The sequence below is a fragment of the Hylobates moloch genome, unplaced genomic scaffold, assembly GCF_009828535.3.
Source record: "Hylobates moloch isolate HMO894 unplaced genomic scaffold, HMol_V3 SCAFFOLD_18, whole genome shotgun sequence".
Lineage (NCBI taxonomy): Eukaryota > Metazoa > Chordata > Mammalia > Primates > Hylobatidae > Hylobates > Hylobates moloch.
Genome location: NW_026652293.1, coordinates 23,221,038 through 23,245,831, shown reverse-complemented (window position 1 = coordinate 23,245,831; position 24,794 = coordinate 23,221,038). Strand labels below are relative to the sequence as shown.

The 24,794-nt window shown below is 32.8% G+C and overlaps 1 protein-coding gene across 3 annotated transcripts in view; it reads right to left on the bottom strand.

The window, feature by feature from the left end:
• The window catches only part of BRINP3 (BMP/retinoic acid inducible neural specific 3), a 372,340-nt gene that overhangs the window by 114,027 nt on the left and 233,519 nt on the right, over window positions 1-24,794 (bottom strand). For all 3 annotated transcript variants that reach the window (XM_032136362.2, XM_032136363.2, XM_032136365.2), the window contains exon 6: window positions 16,597-16,833. In XM_032136362.2, the coding sequence (XP_031992253.1) occupies window positions 16,597-16,833 (237 nt within the window). The remainder of the gene's footprint in view (window positions 1-16,596; window positions 16,834-24,794) is intronic.

Genomic DNA, 24,794 nt, shown 5'->3' with positions numbered 1-24,794 from the left:
GTTTTTTCTCAAGCTTCCTTTATCAAAACAAGTCACATGGCCATATCTAACTTCAAATGTGCTGGAAGGTCGACTTTCTTATGTGTCTGTAAGAATGAGAACCAGTAATATTTGCTGAAGAGCATGAATGACAACTTTGTATTATGTATCAATTTCATTTGACATTCTTAAAATATTTGCTCAGTTCTTTAAATATCTGCTTTGAGAGATCTGATAATCAAATAGAAAATATTTCACATAATATATTTTGACTTTGAATTAATTTCTAATGGTCTAAAATCCAAAAGTTCAGTCATGCATCCAAAACTTCAGGTCCAAATTCTATAGATTGCTGTCTTTATTTTTCAGTGCAATAATTGACAAAGCAGTTTATATAAATTACACATTAACTCTCCACCTATAAGAATAGTTCACTTGTATGCTTTAGTAGAAAAATGAAGTTTGAAAAATAGTACATTTCTTTGAAAATGAATGTGTACTTGGTACTTTAACTGCTTGTTAGTTTGTCATTATAAGGTAGTATTGCTTAAAAGTTAAATTTATATAGACATGGAAGAAGTAATACACAAACTACTGGGTATACAACATTAGAGGATTTTAACAAAGTCTATGTGACCATTATGAGGTTACTGTAAAAGGTATGAATGTACTCAGTATCGATAACCCTTGTCATGGCTTCTGAGAGTTTGTGTTTGACGTGAATAATTATTTTATCAAAATTATCTAAATGGTAATATAAAGTATACACAATTTAGTGAAGTCATCACACATATTTTTGTAAAATTGACAATAGAGTATCAAGTAAAAATTCTCTGAATATATTGTATTATTTATTGATCTCTCTTCACTATAGCATGTGTCAGTATGAAAAAAGCAAAGAAAAAAGTTATCAAAGTCACCTTTTATTTTGATTTTATGATGCTGAATCGAAGACTTTAATGTTTTTCAGATTAAACTGAATCTTTGAGTGAATTATGAGTTCAAATAAATACAGACTATATTGGACAAACAGGTACATTTATAATGAGAACAATCCTTTATAATAAACAAATTGAAACCAATAGAAAAAGCACTTATGTGTTCTGGTATAAATATATACTCTATCATCTTATTATGAGGACTACGACAGGGCAGTCATTCATGCTCTTCTTCATACCTGAATGACAAAGAATAATACAAAACAAAAACTCTCAAAATACCTGTATAAAAATTTAAAATAACAATGAGTTAGTGTGATGGTTAATACTGAGCGTCAAGTTGATTGGCAAAGTATTGTTCCTGGGTATGTCCGTGAGGGTGTTGCCAAAGGGGATTATCATTTGAGTCAGTGGACTGGGAGAGGCAGACCCACCCTCAATTTGGGCGGGCACCATCTAATTAGCTGCCCTGCATGGCTAGAATAAAGCAGGCAGAAGAATGTGGAAGGACTACACTTGCTGAGTCTCCAGCCTCCATCTTTCTCCTGTGCCGGGTGCTTTCTGCCCTCAAATATTAGACTCCAAGTTCTTCAGCTTTTGGACTCTTGGATTTATACCAGTGATTTGCCAGGGGCTCTCGGGCCTTTGGCCACACTGAAGGCTACACTGCCGGCTTCCCTACTTTTGAGGTTTTTGGACGCAGACTGATCCACCACTGCTTTTCTAGCTCCTCGACTTGCAGACGGCCTATTGTGGGATTTTACCTTGTGCTCATGTGAGTCAATTCTCCTCAAAAAACTGCCTTTAAGAGGTGGAAGTTGCAGTGATCTGAGATCGCCCCACTGCACTCCATCCTGGGTGACAGAGCAAGACTCCATCTCAAAAACGAGCAAGCAAACAAACAACAAAAAACCTTCCTTTAATATATACATATATCCTATAAGTTCTGCCCCTCTAGAGAACCCTGGATAATACAGGTAGTATTTTTGCTTTTTAAAATTGATCTTTAGACTGTGCCTATTGAAAAGGTGAATAGGATTACAGTTACTATGACATTCTTAGAGACACTTAATGAAGTAAATCAAATCAAATGTATAGACAATGTCTGGACACACATATATTTTGTTATCTCATTCATCACTCAATCAGGATATAATATGACACGTAATGTATCTTCTATATACAGCACATTGCAATAGCTTTTATGTAACAATGCAAATAAATATGTTGTTCTCTGCCATCAAAAAATGTCAAACTCTTTTCTGATAGTTGGAATGATGGCACGGATCTAAACATAGAAAAAACATCAGGCCAACTGGAACAGGTAGAAGGCATTTGGCAAAAAGACATTTGAGATCTAAATCAGAAATCATTACATAAAACACCTGTTTGGCACTCCATAGCCATCTATGTCAGATGATGTTAAAAATTAATTGAAGTTCAGAGCAAAATTTGGTAATGGCAAGGGTGGCATTCATAATATTTTAAACACTAGTACAGTCAGGCATTGTTAAGTCATAATGGAAACAGTGACCAATCAAAACAAATATCAGCAGAAATCAAACTGGTTTTGCATAACAATCTTGGAGCTAAATACCCTCCCTGGTACTGGAGATATCTACAAATTACAGTATAGTGCAATGAGCATATCATCACAATAAATTAAAACCATACTGATACCATGTAAATCAAGATTGAGACTGTTGTTACAAAAAGTTTGTTTTCTTTCCTTTACTTTTATATTCCAACTACCAATTCCTTTAAAAGAGCTATGTTGTAAATACAAGCATTATGATTGTCAAAAACCTTTACTCATGAGAACTCAATATTATATGATTGTTAATTTAGAATTAGACTTTTATATCCAGTTCATCAAGTCTAAATAAAGTTACTGAATGACAAATGAAGTAGCCAAAATTTTAAGAGATTAAATGACTTTCTAATAATCACAATGCTTCCTTCTAGTAAAGCTTGCTTTATCTTATTTTCAGCTATTTAGTTTGGAAAAGATGATGCGTACCTTGGATTGAATGCATCAAAGGTCACTTAAACTACAGATACATCTCATTTTCCTGCAAGTATAGAAGATTGGAAAACATCAGATAGCAAGAGAAAAATTTATATATCCTCATCTGAGATTATATGGATAGATGATACAGATTATGATGTTTTCAGTTTCTTCTATCTGAAAAGTCAACTGTGGCTGACATTCTAGCTGTTTGCAAATATTCTGAATCATCTTCTCCTCCAGGCAATGTAAAGTGGCATTTCTCTGTTTCCTTTGAAATTATGTTTGGCCATAAAATGTGATCATAAATAATGCAAATTAGCTAGACACACATCACATAAGAGCCAGTGACGATTATCTGTATGCTTTCCCATTGCCTCCATAACCAAATCATTCAAGATAGTGATGTTTCCATCAGCCTGAGTCCAGGAGTGAAGTCAATGCTGAGAAGAGACTCCAGCTAACCTGTGGTGGGCACGTAATGTGAGCTAGAAATGATATTTGCTTATATCATTTTAAGATTTTACGGTTGTTTATTATTGCAAATTGATTTTAACTTACATAGAAATTGGACCCAGGAAAGGAGGAAGGGGATAGTGTTAAGAAAAAGCAAAACCCTACAGTTGTGGCATGGATTCAGTGGATCATGAAGGTGTCAAGTACCCTTTAGAAGAGGCTGAAATGGGAATGATAACAATCCATATTAGGCCATGAGGAAACAGCTGGGAATCTGTTACCAGCAGTAACTAGGAAAGAATACTGTATACCCAACACACTCAGATGTCAGAAAAAAGAATGCTAGTTCTTTTGCTGGTAACTGTTTATGCCAAAGTATGGCAAGGTATTGCACTCTGTCATAGTGACACATAGCTCCAGATGATGGCTGCACCGTGAGCCCCCATCCTGGAGTGAGAACACATAGAGAAGATTTCACAATCAATACACAACAGACAAGTGATATGAACAAAGTGAACTGCAATGTCCTCATCCAAAGGTAATATTTCATTGTGTGCTTCTGTGGAATTACCTATATTACTTGTCTGACATATGACCTCAAACTTAGAAAATAATTGCTGAATTTGACAGCATGAATAAAAGAGAATTGAGAGACTATGAATCAGATAGAGTTAAAAGAGGCAACTGCTTCTCAACTCCCAGTAATAAAATAATGAATTGAGTTACAATGGCCAATTAAAATTCAGTCACATAGCAAGGATAGTACGTGGTTGGCTTTCATGCCCCTTGCCATGACCATGAATAAATTAATTTGTTGGACACTAGGGATAATGTCCAATAAAAGTTGTGGCACCCAGAAAAGACTCTCCATTGAACACCAAAGCCCAAGTAAAATTCTAATAAAATTGCAGAATTGAAATGAGAGAGAAAGGAGGGAGCAATAGGGTGGAAAAACAGCAAATAGGGGGAGCATATTTAGGAAAGACTGTGGGTGTGGCTATTGGCATAAACTGACTGAACTCAGTCACGATCAGTTAATTTTTACGTGAGTTATACTGCTAAAAAATATGAAGTTTAAAATCTAAAATGACATATGAGTCCCAGTGTTTGGGCAGAAAGCAACCTGAGAAAACTATCCCCCAGGCATATTCTCCAATTCTCATCTCCGATGTGGCTAAGGAGGATAATGGGATAGAAAGGATCCCTCATAGGTTGGAGCTTGAGTCCATGAAAAACAGAAGACAAGAGAGCTACTCTCAGAAATAAAAACTGAGGAATCTTCAAAGAGAATTCCCCATCTTCAGGTTCAGGCCTTCAAAATTTCAGAAATCCTCCAACTTGAGTTTGTTTTGTGTGTCCTGTTTTCTTCCTTCTGACTGGAAGTGCTTATTATAGTTAAGCTGAGAAATTCTCACTTGGTATATAATATATCTGGGATAAATAACTTGCTTTTGGTTCATGTCTTGATATCAAAAGAAACTACATCTGGATTTGATGAGGAGGCTATCAAGCCTCACTCACTGTGCTGGACTCAGTTATTCATGGGACTTTAGTTCTGTTTCTCTTGGGGATGAGGTGAATGCGTCCTGCATCTGGGAAGAGAAGTAAGCTGAATATCTTGTGATTAGAACGGTGCACTGTAGAGTCATTGGAACTTCTCACATATTTTCAGGTTTTCTTTCAGGGAAAAAAGCCCTCTTTAAATTAGCTATGGGTTATTTGTTTTGGCCAGTGGAATCCTAGCAGGTGTGGCATATGTCATTTTTCTGGCTGAAACTTTAAGACTTAGTGTATGCATTGCTTGCGGTGATTTTTCCTTCTGCCATCATGATCACATTTGCCTTTAGGGGTTGCTGTCAGCCTGAGTGTTGGAAGAAGACATAGCAAAACCCACAGCAAACTTGCAAGGAACAAATTAGGAAGAAGTTAATGCTATAACTCACCATATAACTCAAGGATTTGGGGAATTCTTTACTACTGCAGGATTACCTAGCCTGTCCTGAATGACAGACCATCTCAGATTGACTTAATAGTGAAGGACATTTATCGTCTAACATAATTGAAACTCTAGAGGCAAGGTAAACTTGAAGCAGGAGTGATTCAACAACTCACTGACATAACCAAAGAAACATTTTTCTATCTTGAATGCTTTACAACTCTTATAAATGCAAGAAAGCTCTTTAATGCTTTTATAAGTAGGTTCTTCTTTTCCATTTAAGAAGAAAAGATGATAGCAATCCATGTAGCTATTGTGAAAAAAAAAGAAATGAAATCTTGCTTCTCCCCCAAATACCCCTAGGAAATATATTTCTAGGCCTCATTGACCTGATTTTTTATGTATCTTGAACCGATCTTCATAGACAGGGAAATAGATTATTGTGCTTGTCTTGCATTAATCAGAGAGTAATTCTGAATATCAATATAAGCTCAATCCCATACTTTGTGCATTACTAAAACTTAAATTCGGTTTTACTCCCCCAAAATACGGGATACTTTACTGTCAAAGAAGGAAAATGAACACTAAGCAACTGACAGTAGATTTTATTAAAGATTATAACATGTAAAGTAGCATGTTAGTTAAAATTCAAATATTTTATTTTGATATACTTATTTTCCCTAGAAAACGTCCTCTTTCCATAAACTAATAGTCAAATATCATCTGAGAGAAAAACTATTTTTGATAAAGAAAATTAATAGTTTACATAAAATTTAAAAAAAAATTTATTTTTTCTTGCAAAACAGTTTGTAAATCTAGCTAACCCAATCTTTGAAATACTGCAGTATTCAAATTATTTGGCTTTGTAGCATTAGAAAGATTATCTATTTTCAGATGAAGTGTCAAAACGGATAGTGATCTCTAACAGTTACACCTAGATGATTGCCAATACAAGATGGCCGCCAACTGTCATTCTTAGATCATCAAATAAATGTCTCTACATTTAATAGGACATGATGCTGATAAAGACATATGTTGACAGCATACAATACACCTTAGATATTCTATATGCCAAGTGGTAACACATTTTTTCCAAAGAGTAAAATGTCATGCCAAAACATCTGTAAAATATCCGTTCTTTATATAAACAAATCTCTTTATTTTTCCTTAGGATTATTAATTGCATGAAGATTGCTGTATTTCATAATTATAACATAAGTAATGAAGTTTTTTATTTATCCAAAAAAAAAACTGGGGATAACTCAGAAAGTTATTTGGAAAAGATAATTTATTTTTACCTATGTAGTAGTTATTCATTTTTTCTGGCAATTTTGGTAATTGTTTGCATATACGTCTTTTGGTTTTAATCATTAAAATATGCATGCAAAACTGTATTTCTAGCTTTCTCATTAAGTTTGAATCCTTGATCCACATCTGGGTAGACATTGTCTAAATAATGTCCAACGAAATTGTGATCTTTGTCTAATTAATTGTAACATATAAATTGGTTTTTATGTGGTTACTACTATTGCGGGGTTTTGTGTGTTTCATTTTTTCTGTCTCTATATTTTTATATATCTTTATTCTATGCTATTTTTATTGTAACTAATGTTATGTATATGCTACCAATATTTCTTATTAAACAACATCAATTTATTTTCTAAAAATGTAAAGTTAGAGAATAAATTGATTTCTATAAATATTGTTATTAGAGTGAGAAATTTTCTGAGGTTGCAAGACATGAAAAGAGAAATCTTCTATTTTAAAATACCCTGACACTTTTATTTGCAGGCTGTAACAGGTGTGTTTTCCAGGACTTGCCCATTACAGAACAAAATGAATCAAATATAATCAAATATAAAATGGCTTAGCATTCTGTGCTAATCCTATCTACTGACTGAATTTTATACTCAGTGAAAATAGGAAACATACACAACAGAAAGTCATTTACAAACAGGTTATCTTGACCTAATGAAATATGCAAATTACTTCCTTCTTTTCGTATGGTACCAGTTATTAGAATTCTATATTATTGTGGAATGCACTCTGACACACTTCATGTTGCTACTTCCGTTTAAGGAAGATTTCCTAAATTCAAATGAATATTCTCTTTTAATAAAATAGCAAACATAAATTGATTTTTTTCTGTTTTAAGAAAAATAACTTTTAGATATGTTATTTACTTGCATTTGTTTAATTTTTCACATTACATTGAATCAAGCCTTTGAAAGTAACCTAAAACTCCATTCCAATTTTTATTGTCTATGTAGAGCATAACAAGATTTTAATTTCAAGCATGTAGATAAGAATAGACAAATTAGTATGTCTTGCACCTAAAAGTCAAGAATTCCCAGCAGAAACATGTAAAGAGTGCACTTGCACATAATTCCGAAGCTTTCTCAACCATCGGGGAAATGAAATAAGCTGGTGCATTTCCTTATAATCATGGTGCTTAGAATAAAGACCATCAACTTACAAGAGCCTGTGAGTGGTGGTAATATTTTAGAATTATTTTCCCAATGTAATAGCTGCCTCATTACTTCTTACATTTTGTTTATCTGTTATGAGGCAAAAAAAAAAAAATGTTTCTCTCAACCAAAAGCTTTTCTCAAAACTATTACATGTGCTCTTTCATATATCTTACTAGTTTTAAAAGGAGTCCAATACAAATACAGTATTTTACCAATTGTTTAGTTCCAAGAAAAGTGAATGTGGTTTTACTGAAGATATAATTTATGAATAAAACATTTGGGTTCATTATTTAACTATCTATACCCTGAAATTAAAAATGATATAAATATTTTTCTGTGATGAATCCTTAAGTTTACAGCAAAGTAGGGCAACTTCTCAAGTGAAATATGAATCAGCTAAATACATTCCACCACTGATTACAGCAAATAATTCAATGTTGTAATTTTCAATATTAGAAATAGTTTCAGGGATACTATATCAGAAAATAGATTTATTCTGTAGATCACTGTTTTCCCAATATTGACATAACTGAATCCACTATGGCAAGAGCTTTTGGTTATAAACCTAAGATGAACAGTCCAAATGTGAGACAGGATTAAAAAGTCTGACTTTTGTTAGGACTGGCTTCTAATCAGTACTTCAAAATCTCTGGTCAATGAATGTTCCAGATCAAATATTTGCCAATTCGCTACAAATTTAAACATATAACATGTAGTGAGCTTAGAAAATATTAATCTATTCAATTATTCTGTCAGTATGTCCTTCAGATTATTTAGTTGCCAAAGTGCTTATTTTTTATTTTATTAAATTACACAAATACAGAAAAATATAAATATTGTAAGTGTATAACTCAGAATTTTCAAAAACTATATACACCATATAGCTGGATTCTAGATAAAGAAATAATACATTTTTGGTACCAAAAGAGGCTCTCAGACTCTCATCCATCACATCAGCCCTTGCTTAGGCAAAGGCATCATCGCCCTGATTCGTAATAGTACAGGTAAGCTTTGCTTGTTTTATACTTAATATAAATGGAATCATACATGTCTTTTTAAGTTTGGCTTCTTTTGTTCAATGTGATATTTCAGAGATTTATTCATATTTTAGATAGTCCACTCCTTCAAGCTTTATAAAATTCCATTGTGTAAATATACCACGATTTTAAAATCATTTTTAATTGATTTTTTAATTGTAATTTGAAGAATTATAATTTTATATATTTATGAGGTAAAATTGGATGTTATATATGTATATAATGAAGAATGATTAATTCAAACTAATTAACATATCTACCACCTCAAATGCTTATTTTTAATGTTGAGAATATTTGAAATATATTACAAATATATTCTGTTAACAATTTTGAAACATATATTTTATTAACAAGTCAACATGCTCCACTATAGATCTCAAAATCTATTTCTCGTGTCTAACTGAAACTTTGCAACATTTGATGATCACATCCTCATACCTCCCCCGACCCTCCTAGTCCCCTCTATTCACCAATGCCTGCTTCCATTATTTTGGTTGTTTTTATGCTCTATTTTGATCAAATATATCTTAAGGGAGCCTACATTTACTAACTCTTCCTAAATCTATTTACCCTTTCATTGTGTAATTTGTGTTATTTCCAACAACAACAACAACAGCAAAATATTTTGTTGAAGCCATCATTGTGTTTTTTCTTGTCTGGAACATGTTTTGTCACCTTCACACAGTGCTGGGATAATTCCTTTGGAACCAACTCCATTCAGGACAGCCAGTGCTCTCATTATTTACAACGGCAATGCAAATAGGGGATTCAGGCACAACTAAGAGCCAAAAATAAAGCAGTGACCTAGCAGCAAAGAATCACGAAGCAAACATATTTAACTACAAATGAAACAAATTGGACAGATAAAACTAGAATTAATAATTAATACTTCAATGCAATTCACAGACATTTACCCATAAGAAACAACAGCAAACAGGAAACCATGACCTCCTCAAAAAGACAGAACAAAAATTGTGTGACTGACCCAAACAAGATGCTGATGTGTGAGCTCTCTGACCAAGAATTCAAAATAGCAGTTTTCAGGAAACTCAGTGATCTCCAAGATAACACAGAAAAGCAATTCTGAAATTTATTAGAGAAATTTAACAAAGATATTAAAATAATAAAAAATCAAACAGAAATCATGATAGAGAAATATATTTCCTGAACTGAGTAATTCATTAGAGGGTCTCAACAGCAGAATGGACCAAGCAGAGAAAAGAATCAGTGAGCTAAAAGACTGGCTATTTGAAAATATATAGTCAGGGCCAGGCATGGTGGCTCACGCCTGTAATCCCAGCACTTTGGGAGGCCAAGGTGGGTGGATCACGAGGTCAAGAAATTGAGACCATCCTGGCCAACACGGTGAAACCCTGTCTCTACTAAAAATACAAAAATTAGCTGGATGTGGTGGCGGATGCCTGTAGTCCCAGCTACTCAGGAAGCTGAGGCAGGAGAATCGCTTGAACCTGGGAGGTGGAGGTTTCAGTGAGCCAAGATCGCACGACTGCACTCCAGCTTGGGTGACAGAGTGAAACTTCAAAAAAAAATAATGATAATAATAAATAAAAAATTAAAAAAGGGAAATACACAGTCAGAGGGAAACAAACAAGCAAACCAATAAAAAACATGAAAAGGAACAAAGACCACCTATAAGATACAGAAAACTACCTCAAAAGACCAAATTGAAGAATTACTGGTATTCAAAAGTGAGCTGAGCAAGATCAAGGAGTAGAAATTGTAGTCAAATAAGTAATGAAAAACTTTCCAAAGCTTGAGAAATATACAGGTATAGAACGATCTGGGAATACTAATCAGATTCAATCCCAATAAGACTACCTTGAAGGCATATAATAACCAAACTCCCAAAGATCAATGAAAAAGAGAGGATCCTAAAAGCAGCAAGAGAAAAGAAGCAAAAAGGATGAGTTCATGTCCTTTACAGGGACATGGGTGAAGCTGGAAATCATCATTCTCAGCTAACTATCATAAGATCAGAAAATCAAACACTGCATGTTCTCAATCATATGTAGGAGTTGAACAATGAGAACATATGGACACAGGGAGGGGAACATCACACATCAGGGCCTGTCGGGGGTAGAGGGCTAGGGGAGGGTTAACATTAGGAGAAATATCTAATGTTGGTGACGGGTTGATGGGTGTAGCAAACCACTGTGGCCCATGTATACCTATGTAACAAAACTGCACGTTCTGCACATGTAACCCAGAACTTAAAGTATAACTTAAAAAAAAAAAAAGAAGCAAATAACATAAAAGACATAAAAGGAGCTTCAATCTGTCTGGCAGCAAACTTCTCAATGGCATTTTCAATGTGTTCAAAGAGAAAAAAATTGCAACTCAAAAATATTGTATTAGGCAAAATCACCCTTAAAACATGAAGGAGAGATAAACTATTTCCCAAAGAAACAAAAATGGAGAGAATTTACCACCACCAGACTCATCTTACAAGAAATGATAAAGGAAGCTCTTCAATCTGAAAGTAAAAACATACAAATATGCCAAAAAAAAGTTTTCAAAGCATAAATCCCACTGGTAAAATTAAGTACAAGGACAAACTCAGAATACTCTGTCACTTTAATTTTGGTGTGCAATTCTCTCATAACCTCATATGAAGCCCAAAAGTAAAGTCTTTCAAAAACAGTAATAGCTATAGCAACTTTTTAAGAGACAGTATAAAAATCCGTAAACAAAGGAGTTCGAGACCAGCCTAGCCAACATGGTGGAACCCTGCCTCTACTACAAACACAAAAATTAGTCGAGCATGGTGGCAGATGCCTGTAATCCCAACTACTTGGGTGGTTGAAGCAAGAGAATCGCTTGAACCCGGGAGGCGGAGGTTGCAGTGAGCTGAGATCGCACCACTGCACTCCAGCCTAGGTGACAGAGTGAGACTCCATCTCAAACAAACAAACAAAAAAAGTAAACTGAAACAACTAAAAGTAAACATGTGGGTGAATGGAGTTAAAGTGTGAAATTTTTTGTGTGCTTTTTGCCTTTGTTGTTTCTGTTCCTATTTTGTTATCCAAGGTAAGTTGTCATCTCTTTAGCATAAATTACTATATCTATAAGATGATTTTTGTAAGCCTCATAACTTGAGATAAATTCATGGAAAATGAAAAGAAACAAATTAAAACACACTACCAAAGAAAATCACTTAATCACAAAGAAAGACAGTAAGAAGAGAGGAAGAGACTAAAACAAACCAGAAAACAAGCTACAAAATGGCAGTAGTGTGCACTTATTTATCAATAATAACACTGAATGTAAATGGTCTCACTTCCCCAATTATAATGTGTATAGTGGCTGAATGAATAAAGAAGTAAGACCCAACTATATGTTGCCTTCAAAAACTCCACTTAACCTAGAAAGACACACATAGACTGAACGTGAAGGGGTGGTAAAAGATACTCAATGCAACTGGAAAACAAAGGAGCAGGAGTAGCTATACCTATTTCAGACAAAATAGATCAAAAATCTAAGATTTAAAAAGATATAGGAGGTCAATATAAAATGATAAAGGCATCAATTCAGCAAGGGAATATAACAATAATCAATAGTTTTATGCCCAACGACAGAGTTTCCTATAAGTATATAAAGCACACATTAGTAGAGCTAAAAATATATGTAAGACTAATAAAATAACAGCAGGGGAATTTAACATCCTCGTATCAGTAATGAGCATATCATCCAGACAGAAAATCAAGAAAGAGCACAGTTAAACTATGCACTAGATCTAATGGGCCCTAGATGACATTAACAAAGCATTTCACCCAACTGCTGCAGAATATACATTCTTTTCTTCAGTGCATGGAACATTCTTCAGAATAGGTCATATCTTAAGCAACAAAAAAGTCTGAATAAATTAAAAAATAAAAATCTTATCAAGTAACCTTTCTGACCACAATGGAATAAAAGCCACAAATTGAAAACAAGAGGAACCTTGGAAAATACACAAACACATAGAAATTAAACATCCTACTGGACAGCTAATGAGTCAATTAAAAAAATAAGAAGGAAATTAAAAAAAACAAATGAAAACAAAAATACAACGAACCAAAACTTCTGAGATACAATAATATTTATATCAAGAGGGATGTTTATAGTAATAAATGCCTAAATTAAAAGAGTACAAAGACTTCAAATAACATAACAATGCACCTCAATGAACTAGAAAAGCAAGAATAAAGCAAACCCCAAAGTAGTAGAAGAAATAATAAAAATCACAGCAGATATGAATAAAATTGAGACTAAAAAAATACATAAGATCAACAAAAGGAAAAGCTGCATGTTTGAAAAGATATTAACAAACACTTAGCCAGATTAAGAATAAAGGAAGAAGAGGCAAATAAATAAAACAAGAAATGAAAAAGGGAAATAAATCAAATTTATACTAGAAAAATACATAAGATCAATGGTAGAAAAAGTTGGGTTTTTGAAAAGATAATCAAAATTCACAAATCCTTGTCTAAGAAAAAAAAGAAAGACCTAATTAAATAAAATCAGAAACTAAAAAGGAGACATAACAACTGAGAACCCAGAGGCACAAAGAATCATTAGAGACTATTGTGAACAACTACATGCCAACAAATTGGAAAACTTGGAAGAAATTAATAAATTCCTGGACACATACAACTTACCAAGATTGAACCATGAAGAAATAAAAAAAAATTAACAAGCCAATAATCAGTATGGCGATCAAAGAGATAATACAAAGTCTTCCATCAAAATGAAGCTCAGGATCAATGGCTTCACTGCTAACTCTACCAAAATTTAAAGAAGAACCAATATCAGTTCTACCCAAACTCTCCAAAAATTTGGAAGGAAGGTAATACTCCAAACTCATTATATGAGGTCAGCATTACCCTGATACTAAAATCAGACAAAAACATTACAAGAAAGCAATAAGAACACTACAGGTCAATATCACTGATGAGCAGAGATGCAAAGATCATCAACGAAACACTAGCAAACCAAATTCAACAACACCTTAACATGATCTCATGAAATTCATCCTAGGGATGCAAAGATGGTTCAACACATGCAAATCAACAAACATGATGCATCACATTAGCAGAATCAAGAAAAAAAAACATATCATTATTTCAATAGATGCCCAAAAAGCACTTGATAAAATTGAACAACACTTCATGATAAAAACTCTCATCAAAATGGGTATAGAGAGAATACACTTAAAAATTATAAAGGCCATGTATGACAAACCCACAGTTAACACTGTGCTGAATGAGAAAAATAATTTTTTCTTTTGAGAAAGGCCTTTTCTTTAAGGACTGGAACAAGATAAGAATGCTTACTTTCACCACTTTTATTCAACATGACATGGGAAGTCCTCTCCAGAACAAGTAGGGAAAAGAACTAAATAAAAAGCATAAAAATTGGAAAGAAAAAGTCAAATTAGCATTGTTCGTAGACAACATAATTTCATACCTAGAAAAAAAACTCAATAAAAACAATGTTAAAACTGATAAAAAACATTCAGTAAAGTTGCAGGATACAAAATAAACTACAGAAATCAACAAATAATCTGAAAAAACAAGAAAGCAACTTCATTTACTATGGCTACAACTATATAAAATACCTCAAAGCAATCAAACCAAATAAAAGAAAGATCTATATAAGAAAAACTGAAATTCTTATGAAAAAAGTACAAGAAAACACACAAATAATGTAAAGATATTTCATATGTGTGGATTGGAATAATTAATGTTGTTATAATGACAATATTACTAAAGCAATTTACGGATTCAGCACAATCCCCATCAAGACAGTGGCATTCTTCACAGAAATAGAAAAATATTCTAAAATATATGCAGAACAACAAAAGATACCCAAATAACTAAAGTAATCATGAGCAAAAAAGAAGAAAGCTAGAAGCATCACACCACCTGACTTCAAATTTACTACAAAGCTGTCGCAATCAAAACAGCATAGTACTGGGATAAAAGCAGACACATAGACCAATGGAATAGAATAGAGAACCAGATATATATCCACACATTTACAGCCAACTCAACTTTGACAAAGACTACACATACGTTGCGGAAAAGAAAATCTTTTAAATAAATATTGCAGAAAAAATGGATAATTTTATGCAGAAAATATCTAGACCCCTATCTATCACCAGAAACAAAAATCATATAAGTTATAGACTTAAATCTAAAACTTAAAAATATAAAACTAAAAACGAAGTTATTTAGGAAACACTACAGGACATTGGTCTGGGCAAAGATTTTTTTGTTTGTAAAACTTCAACATTACAGGCAACTAAAGCAAAAAATAGACGAATGGAATTATATCAAGCTAAAAAGCCTCTGTACAGTAAACAATCAGCAAAGTGAAGAGATAACCCACAGAATGGGAGAAAATATTTACAAACCATTCATCTGCCCAGGGATTAATAACCAGAATACATAAGGAGCTCAAACAACTCAATAACCAAAACAAAATACTAAAAACAAAAACTAATAATCCAATTAAAGACTGGGCAGAATAGCTGAATAGGTATTTCTCATAAGAAGACATAAAGATGGCAAACAGGTATATGAGATAATGCTCAACATCACTAATTATCAGAGAAATGCAAGTCAAAACTACAATTTAAAATGGGTTGTATCAAAAGACAGGCAATAACGTGCTGGTGAGGATGTAGAGAAAGGGGAACCCTTCTACACTGTTGGTGGAAATATAAATTGGTAGAGCCACTAAGGAGAACTCTATGGAGTTTCCTCAAAAACCTAAAGTAGAACTACCATATTATTAATCTCACTACTGAATATATATACAAAATAAAGGAAATCAGTATATTGAATATATATCTGCACTCCCTTATTTATTGCAGCACTATTCCCAATAACCAAATACTGATTCAGTTTAACTGCCCATCAGTGGATGAATAGATTAAGAGAATGTGGCATATATACACAATGGAATATTATTCAGCCATAAAATAGAATGAAATCTTGTCATTTGCAACAACATGGATGGAACAAGAGGCCTTTATATTAAGTTAAATAAGTCAGTCACAGAAAGACAAATGTTCTAACCCACATGTTCCCACTCATATGTGGAAGATAAAAAAAGTAGATCTCATGAAGATAGAGAGTAGAATCGTGGTTTCCTGAGGCCAGGAAGGGTAGTGGGGGCTGGGAAAAAATGCAGGGGAAAATAAAAGAATATAAATGTATTTATTATGTGTGCTTAAAAATGGCAAAATAATAAATTTTATATGTATGTTTTAACTAAGTAAAAATAAAATAATCATAACAAAACTCACAAAACACTATAAAATTAAAATTTAGATAATTTCATTGTAAAAATAGGTAAAGTGAAAATAAGCACTAATGAGAATCATGTTGAAGAAGGTATAGAACAAATGCTGTCTTCATTTTGCTGCACAAGAGACACAGCAGCCACTAGAAAAGTAGAGAAAGACCTCAGAGGTATCAGATGATAACTTAAAAATTCTTGTCCTGAGAAAAGCAAGAACTTTATTTATTAAGTGACTAATACGACCACTTAGGATCAGGCTAAACCCTAATGCCAGTAGTACGTAGCAATATACAAAGCACCAGTTAATAACCAGTAATGAAAGCAATGAAAATGTCCATTTGAAAGAATAAAAAAATGAAGATCTTTTCAACTATGTAATAGTTTCTTGCAAAAGGACAAATTGGCCATTTCGATATATTTTTTGTCAATATTTAAAAGTGTTATATTAAGATACATGTCTTACCTGATTCCTCAAAGTCACCGTTGTAAGCTTTCCAGGTTTCAGTTATTCGAAGAAGATTCTCTTCCATGGCTTGAATGTCCATGGAGGGGCAGTTGCATTCTGGAAATTTGGGACCACAGTGACACCAGCAGTCATTTTCCTTGCAGATAAACTCTCCCTCTGAATTGCAAGCAATGTAGCTCAAAGCTGCTTGTACAAAACGTTCCTGAAGATAGTCTGGGAGAAGTACTTGAAGCCCTTGAAGAACAAACAAAGAAATTAAACAAATTTACTTTGTTAAAGAAAAAATTTAAATACTTATTTATAATATTCAATCAAAACTGTAAATAATTTAGTATATTAAATTTTGAATTATGTATTTTTAAACTATCAGAAAAATATCTAAGTCTATATGCTGCAAATATTTATAACTCTTTCAACATATTCTGACTCCATGAATATTAAACTCCAGAAATAGAGATGATTAATCATGGAGATGATTGAAAACTCAGACTATTTGATGTAATTTATCACAATATTTGGTTATTTTTACATAATATAGATGGATCCTATCTTTCTAAACCTTTGAAAATACACATATGCATTTATTTTCTACCAGTTGATTTCAAATGGTTTTCAATATTTTCATTTTGCTTGCAGACTACCAGCCCACATCAATGTAAATGTCATATAATGGGCTGTGCCATTGGTAAAATACATATTGAATGTTGATGGTAAGGCTTATCTCATGCCATTAACAACATATAAGTTATATAATTCTATTTTTCAACAGTGAGTACTAAAAATGACTACAGGAATCAGATGGACTGATTTAGTTATTTCACAGTTTATTTTTTTGCTGTGTGTCGACAGCCCTAGTGATATAACTGATTAATTTTCTAGAAACATGTTTAGTAAAGTTGCTATCTCTTAAAAAACTATCCAAAATATTGTAAAACTAAGATTTGGGCTTTTCTCAGGGTGTAGCATTTATTACAATATGTCAAAAACGTAGTTTTTCAGTATTTCTGGCTACTTAAGAAAACAGACACTAGATATTTAAACAAATAAGTAGGTAAAAATAAATACAAAGCTAAGGAAAAATCTGGTAATAGCAAATTGTTACTTCCCAGAAAACTGAATTTTTATAATTGTACATGTTTTCTGTTTAACAAAAAAATCAATTTTGACCCTTTATTATCTTAGAGGTTGATTTAATAAAAATCATTGATTAACATTTAGAAAAAAATTAATCTACAAATATGTTGACAAATTGCAAAATTTCCTTTGCAAATTGTTGGAAAAACTACTCTTAGAACTTATATATTCGATTTTGTATTAATTTTCATTTCACCTGGAATAAATATTTATTGAACAGTCTCATTTTGAAGAAAATTGCTAGGTAAGATACAAATATGAAGGTGACTGTGAAATTTATTTGTCACAGAAATATTTGCAGTATATTTAAGAAAAATAGGCCGCACACGGTGGCTCACGCCTGTAATCCCAGCACTTTGGGAGGTCAAGGTGGGTGGATCATGAGGTCAGGAGATCGAGACCATCCTGGCTAACACAGTGAAACCCCGTCTCCACTAAAAATACAAAAATTAGCCAGGCGAGGTGGTGGGCGCCTGTAGTCCCAGCTACTTGGGAGGCTGAGGCAGGAGAATGGCGTGAACCCCGGGGCGCGGAGCCTGCAGTGAGCCGAGATCGCGCCACTGCACTCCAGCCTGGGCGACAGCGAGACTCTGTCTCAAAAAAAAAAAAAAAAGAAGAAGAAAAGATGCAACTATATAAGATACATGTGATTCAATAAATATAATTAATTGGCTAAGCAATTATATTAAGTTCACAAAAGTAAAAAAAAGTTTTTATTAAACAGTTAGGCATTGAACATTATTTGACAGATGTATAGTTTTCAATATTGAGTGACCGTGCCGAAGAATGATACATTTACAGCATCACACACGGATAAAAAGCTGGGTTATATATTAATATATTTTGGAAATGAAAGTAGTAATATTGTTTCATTGCACATGGGCTATGAGAATACAATGAAAGAGGTGCTTACACACATAAATGAGGAGTCATGTTGTTGGGATTCCTATATCGGCGAATACAGAATTAATTCATTTAGATTTAAATTAATTTTACCATGTGGGATACTAAGAGTGGTACCTATTTGGAAGTAGAAGATAAAGAAATATATTAGAGTTGACTAATTTTTAAGATTAGATTTAAGATCTTTAAGAAGACTGAAAATATCCAAACTAGGGAAAGCAATTAAGGTAATAGAGGAATAGTGAGAATCTGCTAGATAGTACTGTATTTGATCTAAGGCAAGTAAAAAGCGTTAAAATACTTAGAGGCATAAAATGATACATTCAGAAATTTACTTGTCTAGTCCTATGGTTTACGAGATTACTGCACATTCCAGACACACCTAGTGATTTTTTTTTCTGAAAACTTAAAGTGCTAAAAACAATTTGAATAATTCAGAATCTTTGCTCCAGGAACTCAGGAATCAGTATATATTTATTAAAAGACCTAAGGTAACAGTAATTGAGTGTGGACTAGATACTTGTAAACTATTTATCCATTTTAATCTTAATTTCACACACAAAAAAATCAAAGAATTCATGTACCATTTTCATAGTCATAAAGCACATCATTGCATTACAACTTTGAATCTGTGAGATGGTAGTGCTTTTGGAGAAACAGCGAAGGCAGGAGAAGTAATTTGGGGAGGAATGGTTGGTAGCAGGAAATGGTGAGTTCCGTTTTAGAAACACAAATATTCCTGCTATGATGATACATACATACACTGCTAAAAGAAGGAAACTCAAATTCTGTAAAACCATTCTAAAATTAAAGAGTTTTGAGAAAAGAGGCTTAGGGATGCAGGGCTCAAAACACTTGAATTTTATAACCAGACCACCAATAAGAACTAGTTGGTTCCTAGAGAGATAGCTTGGCCTGCTCTGACAAACAACTCAGTGTGGTTGAGGGCTGGCCACGGAATTTTCTTTTTTTTTTCTGCAACGTACAGAAACACGAAAGCAGGAATACTGACAGCACTATACTTAGAGCAGGTCTACCTGGTGCTGGAATAATGCTTAACAAAGCTTAGTTTTGAGCCTATGGGCTTCCTGTAAACGCCAGGATGTGAGGGCACCTGCTACAAGCTGAGAACCACAGAGTAAAATGTCAATGTTTCCGGTGTGAAAGGACTAGTTTGTTTTCAACCCACCTTCTCATTGGAACCAACTAGGAAATCTAGGTAAAGTATTAAAAATAATCTGTCTGAAGAGATAACAAGGACAAAAATGAAGTGAGAACTTCTGGGGTTAACCTGGAAATAAGGTAATCCTACAGGCAGAGTGAGCCCAATATTGGGTTATATGGTTTGGCTCTGTGTCCCCAATAAAATCTCACCTTGAATTGCAATAATCTCCACGTGTCGTGGGAGGGACCCAGTGGGAGGTAATAGAATCATGGAGGAAGGTTCTCTCATGGTAGTGAATAAGTCTCAGAAGATCTGTTGGTTTTATAAATGGGACCTCCCCTGCACAAACTCTCTCTTGCCTGCCACCATATAAGATGTGACTTTGCTCCTCCTTGCCTCTGTCATGATTGTGAGGCATCCTCAGCCATGTGGAACTGGAAGTCAATTAAACCTATTTTCTTTATAAATTACCCAGTCTCAAGTATGTCTTTACCAGCAGCATAAGAACAGACTAATAAGTTGGGCATAACTTTTCTATTAGAGTTCTGCCCAGAACAAAGTACAAACTGACATTTATACCAACAATGACAGAGATAGTAACTTCCTCAGGATTTAGTTACTAGATGAGCTACATACCCAGGGTAAAGAAAAACAAAACAAAACACATACACACACACACACACACACACACACACACACACCACTAGCTTTCACCAGATCTGAAGTATAGTTCCAACTGGCATATTTCAAAATTAATTAAAATAGCATTGAAACTAAATATTCTCTGAAGGAAAATGCACCATCAATAATTTTAAAACATTTTTATAAGTTTTCATTCAAAACAGAATTCAATAATATATGATGAACATATAAAAAGACATTGGATGATATAGAGGCTGTCAAACAAGAATGATAAATTACTTTCAATCACATGATCAAAAATTTAATAACAAAACAGACAATATGGCAAGGAACCAGAAATTATAAAGAAAAATCAAGCGGCTATTTTACAAATAAAAATGCATAATTTGAAATTAAGAACCAATGGATAGCTTTAACAGCAGCATAGACATTTAAGAGATAATTAGGGAACTGAAATATTGCAGAAGAATACGTTTAAAAGGAATAAAAGGGCAAAAAGATATAAAATACAGAAAATAGCATAAAAGATTTGTGTTATGATGGAAAGGCCTAAACCACATTTAAATATAATCCAGAATGAGAGGAAAGAAAGGAAATAAATTATATTTGTTAAACAAATATAAAATAATATTAGAAAATTGATGAGGAACATAAAAAATTGTAAATTAATTTGCAGCATATCACCATATGTTATGGCAAGACAAATAGCTAAGTAAAAATGACCAGCTGGTCAATGTTCTTCAATGCTATTTTGCTCATGAACTACCTTAAATAGTTTTGAAAACATGAGCACTACTTTGGACATGAGTAAGCTCCTGTTTAAAATTTTCATCATACATAAACGAGGCCCAAAGTTGGTAAACTGTGGTATTATTAATATGTATATTTTACAATAAAAATATTACTCTGCCTCTATATATGTACAAATGAAATATAATTCCTATTGATTTGGTAACTAATACATCTTTTAAAAATAAAATATGAACAAGATATACAAATATAAAAATAAAATATGTATATATGTATGTATAGTGTATGTATAGATATATAAGTTTGTGTGAATTACGAGTTTTTTAGTAATGACCTTCTTTTTCACACATCTACTCAAGTGGAAAAATAATTGTTCCTGAGATAAAATTCTTCACACACTCACACACACACACACGCACACAATCTCTTTCCTCCAAGTCATTATTTCATTCTACTATCCCTAAATATTTTTATTCAAATATAATATATTTTATTAATCAATGTGTTTTCTTAATCATAGTCATACTTATCTTCTATAAAAGTAAATAGCTTGAAATGTATATATGTATACATATATTTACTGAAAATTTAAATAATATGAAATATCATATAGTATAATGTATACTATGTATGATTTCTTGATAATAATTTTAAAAATATTTCTGACAAATTATAACTATCATATGTAATGTGCAATTTAATAGAAGTACACTTATTATAAGTATGAAGCAATTTTTTAAAGCAAATATAATCAGCTTTTTGAAAACACATGGCTTGAAGGACTGAATGGTACTTTTTTTGGCTAGAGTGACCCTTCCTTCAGCATAAATTATTATCCGTCTTCATTTTTATGTATGTAAGCACTGAGAACATGTGTTTCAATAAATTAATAAATAGGAACAAAAATAGCTTTTTGAAGCAGCATCATTCAATTTTTATTATAAGCCAAACACTTATGAACCATCATTAAAAATTACATTTAATCATCCACCTTAAAATAGCCTTGTCCTGTGTCAAATTCATTTAAATAAAATATTGGGAACTAACTAATATGGAAAAGTGCTTGTAATTCAGCCCTTTAAATTATTAATTTTCTCAAGGTCTGCAAATTTTACCAAAAAATTACTACCAAAACTTAATAAATGACTTTTAATTATTCTGGTTATACTTTCACTCAGAGGCACCTTGTTTGATGTGTTATACTCATAAGGGGTTGAAAAAAGTTGAAGTATTATTTCAATATGAATTTGCCAATATTTTCTTATAACTACTTTTTATCTACCTTAAATGTATTTTCATCAATAAATTGAAGTTGCAGCTATTGCTCTTTTAATTTTTGAAAAACGCCTGCTCTGTAATCTTATCAGCAAAATGAGATCTCAAAGTCCATCTTTTATATCTCTCATGTTTTAAAATACTGATTCATATACCGATGGTTAAATCGTAGAGTTCTGTTCTGAATTAGTTGTCTAATCCAGTTGACTTCAACAATTATTGGTGCTTTATTTGCTTTACTTAGATACAATTCCACCTCAGGAACAATTTTTCTTTTTCTACTGAAAGAGGAGGGTTTCAGAAGTTCTTTATTAAAAAACTGTGATAATTTCAGGATTTTCTCAACAATATATCTAAATGATATTGGGCCACTCTGATTCTAAAACTTCACCTTGTGCTTAGAAAGAAAACACAACACAGAAGCAACTATCTATATCTATTTATCTATCATCTATATCTATATCCATCCATTTGTCAGACCAAATATCTAACTAGCTAACCCCAAAAGACATGAAGATCTCTGTTGTTACCTTAGTAAAATATTCTTCAGTGATTCCAGTGTTTTCAATTGTCACATACGGTGACCCAGAAATATCTATACCCTTCAAAGGAATGCACCATGGTAACATTGATGCAGAATTAACAAATTGTTCGCATTACTTTATAAGGTAGATGAGGGCTAGTACAAGAGGAGAGGTTTAAGAGTGAGCCAACATTATACTTGGATTTTAAATACCAATTAAATTTAAGAAAGTGTGCATGAAATATTGAGGGTCTTGAAATTGACTTCCTAATAGTATTTTCAGAAATGATTTTGTACCAATAGGTGTATAAATAAAGTTGTAATAGACAATTAAAAATATAGACATGGAAAACAGAAAAAAAGTGAAAGAGATGGAGGTTTCTGAGTTACTCACATTAGTTGAAGAGAATAGAAATAATTATACAAAAGAGAAATGTTGCTTCATTTATTCCTTGTGTTAATTATTTTTCCAGACAGGGGACTGAAGGATTTTAAAAATAATTTAATACTTTGAAAACTGAACACAGTAATTCAGACATAAATCAATAAATCTTGTTAGTAAATAATTTTTATAATAAACTGATTGAAGTAGTCATACGAATTGGTATAAACGTGCTGTCATTTTTATTGCAATTCATATTCTGATGGAAGGTTAATCCATACATTAAAAAGGGGTAAGCAGTAGAGAATTGCAAGAAACATTGGTGGACAACATTTTTATTTCAATTAGAGAAAATGTTTAATAAATGTAAATCTATAATTGATATTGATAAATTGGATAACATTTAAATTGTTAAAGTATTTAAGAACTTTGCACTTTTAATACAACTCAAAATAAAAGGCATTCATTCACTATTTAGGATAAATTTAAACAATTCAATGCTGTTACATTTTTCTTTTAATTAATTAATTTTTTAAAAAATTTTTTAGAGACAGGGTCTCACTGTCACCCAGGCTGCAGTAACATGATGTGCAGTGTCGCATGGACAGTGATGTGCGGTGTGGACAGTGATGTCCAGGCTGGAGTGACAGTGGAGTGAGGTGATGTGGTCATAGCTCACTGCAACCTTGAACTCTTAGGTGCAGCAATCCTCCTGCCTTAGCCTCCCGAGTAGCTGGGACTGCAGGCCTGCAACCCCAACACCCAGCTAATTTTTTTAGGTCTCACTATGTTGCCCAGGCTGGTCTTGAACTCCTGGCTTCAAGTGATCTTCCTGCCTCAGCCTCCCAAAGGGTTAGGATTGCAGGCATAAGCCACCACGTGGGGACACTAATATATTTTTCAAGATTGCAAAGTTAAGGGAAAAAGTGGTACAATTTCTGAAACTTTCAAACATTTTTATGTAAAATTGAATAATGTAAATATTCAGCTCTAACTTATGCAATTTAAAAAGGCATACTAGAGAATAACAACTCAAAATTACCTCTTTGATCAGTCAACTTAATTTTGACAGAAAGTGTCATCACAAAGACTTTTCTGAACTTGTTCAACCAGTGGTGTTTAAACATGTGTATTCATAACCTGTTCCTGCCTATAAGAATGAGCATGTATGCGTACTTATTGTATTTTTAAAAGTTCTTATGAATAAAATACTCTCTATTGAATATCTAAAATATGTAGTCATAGAAAATAGCAAATTATTTTTATAAAATATATCTTTAAAATGGAAATCATATGAATATAAATATTTTGTTAATATATGCTTAAGTACATTTCTATTCACCAGAAGAAAAATACAGTCTTGACTGCCACATTAGGATATATATAAAATGTCAACAGTTCATTTTACACCATGCATAAAT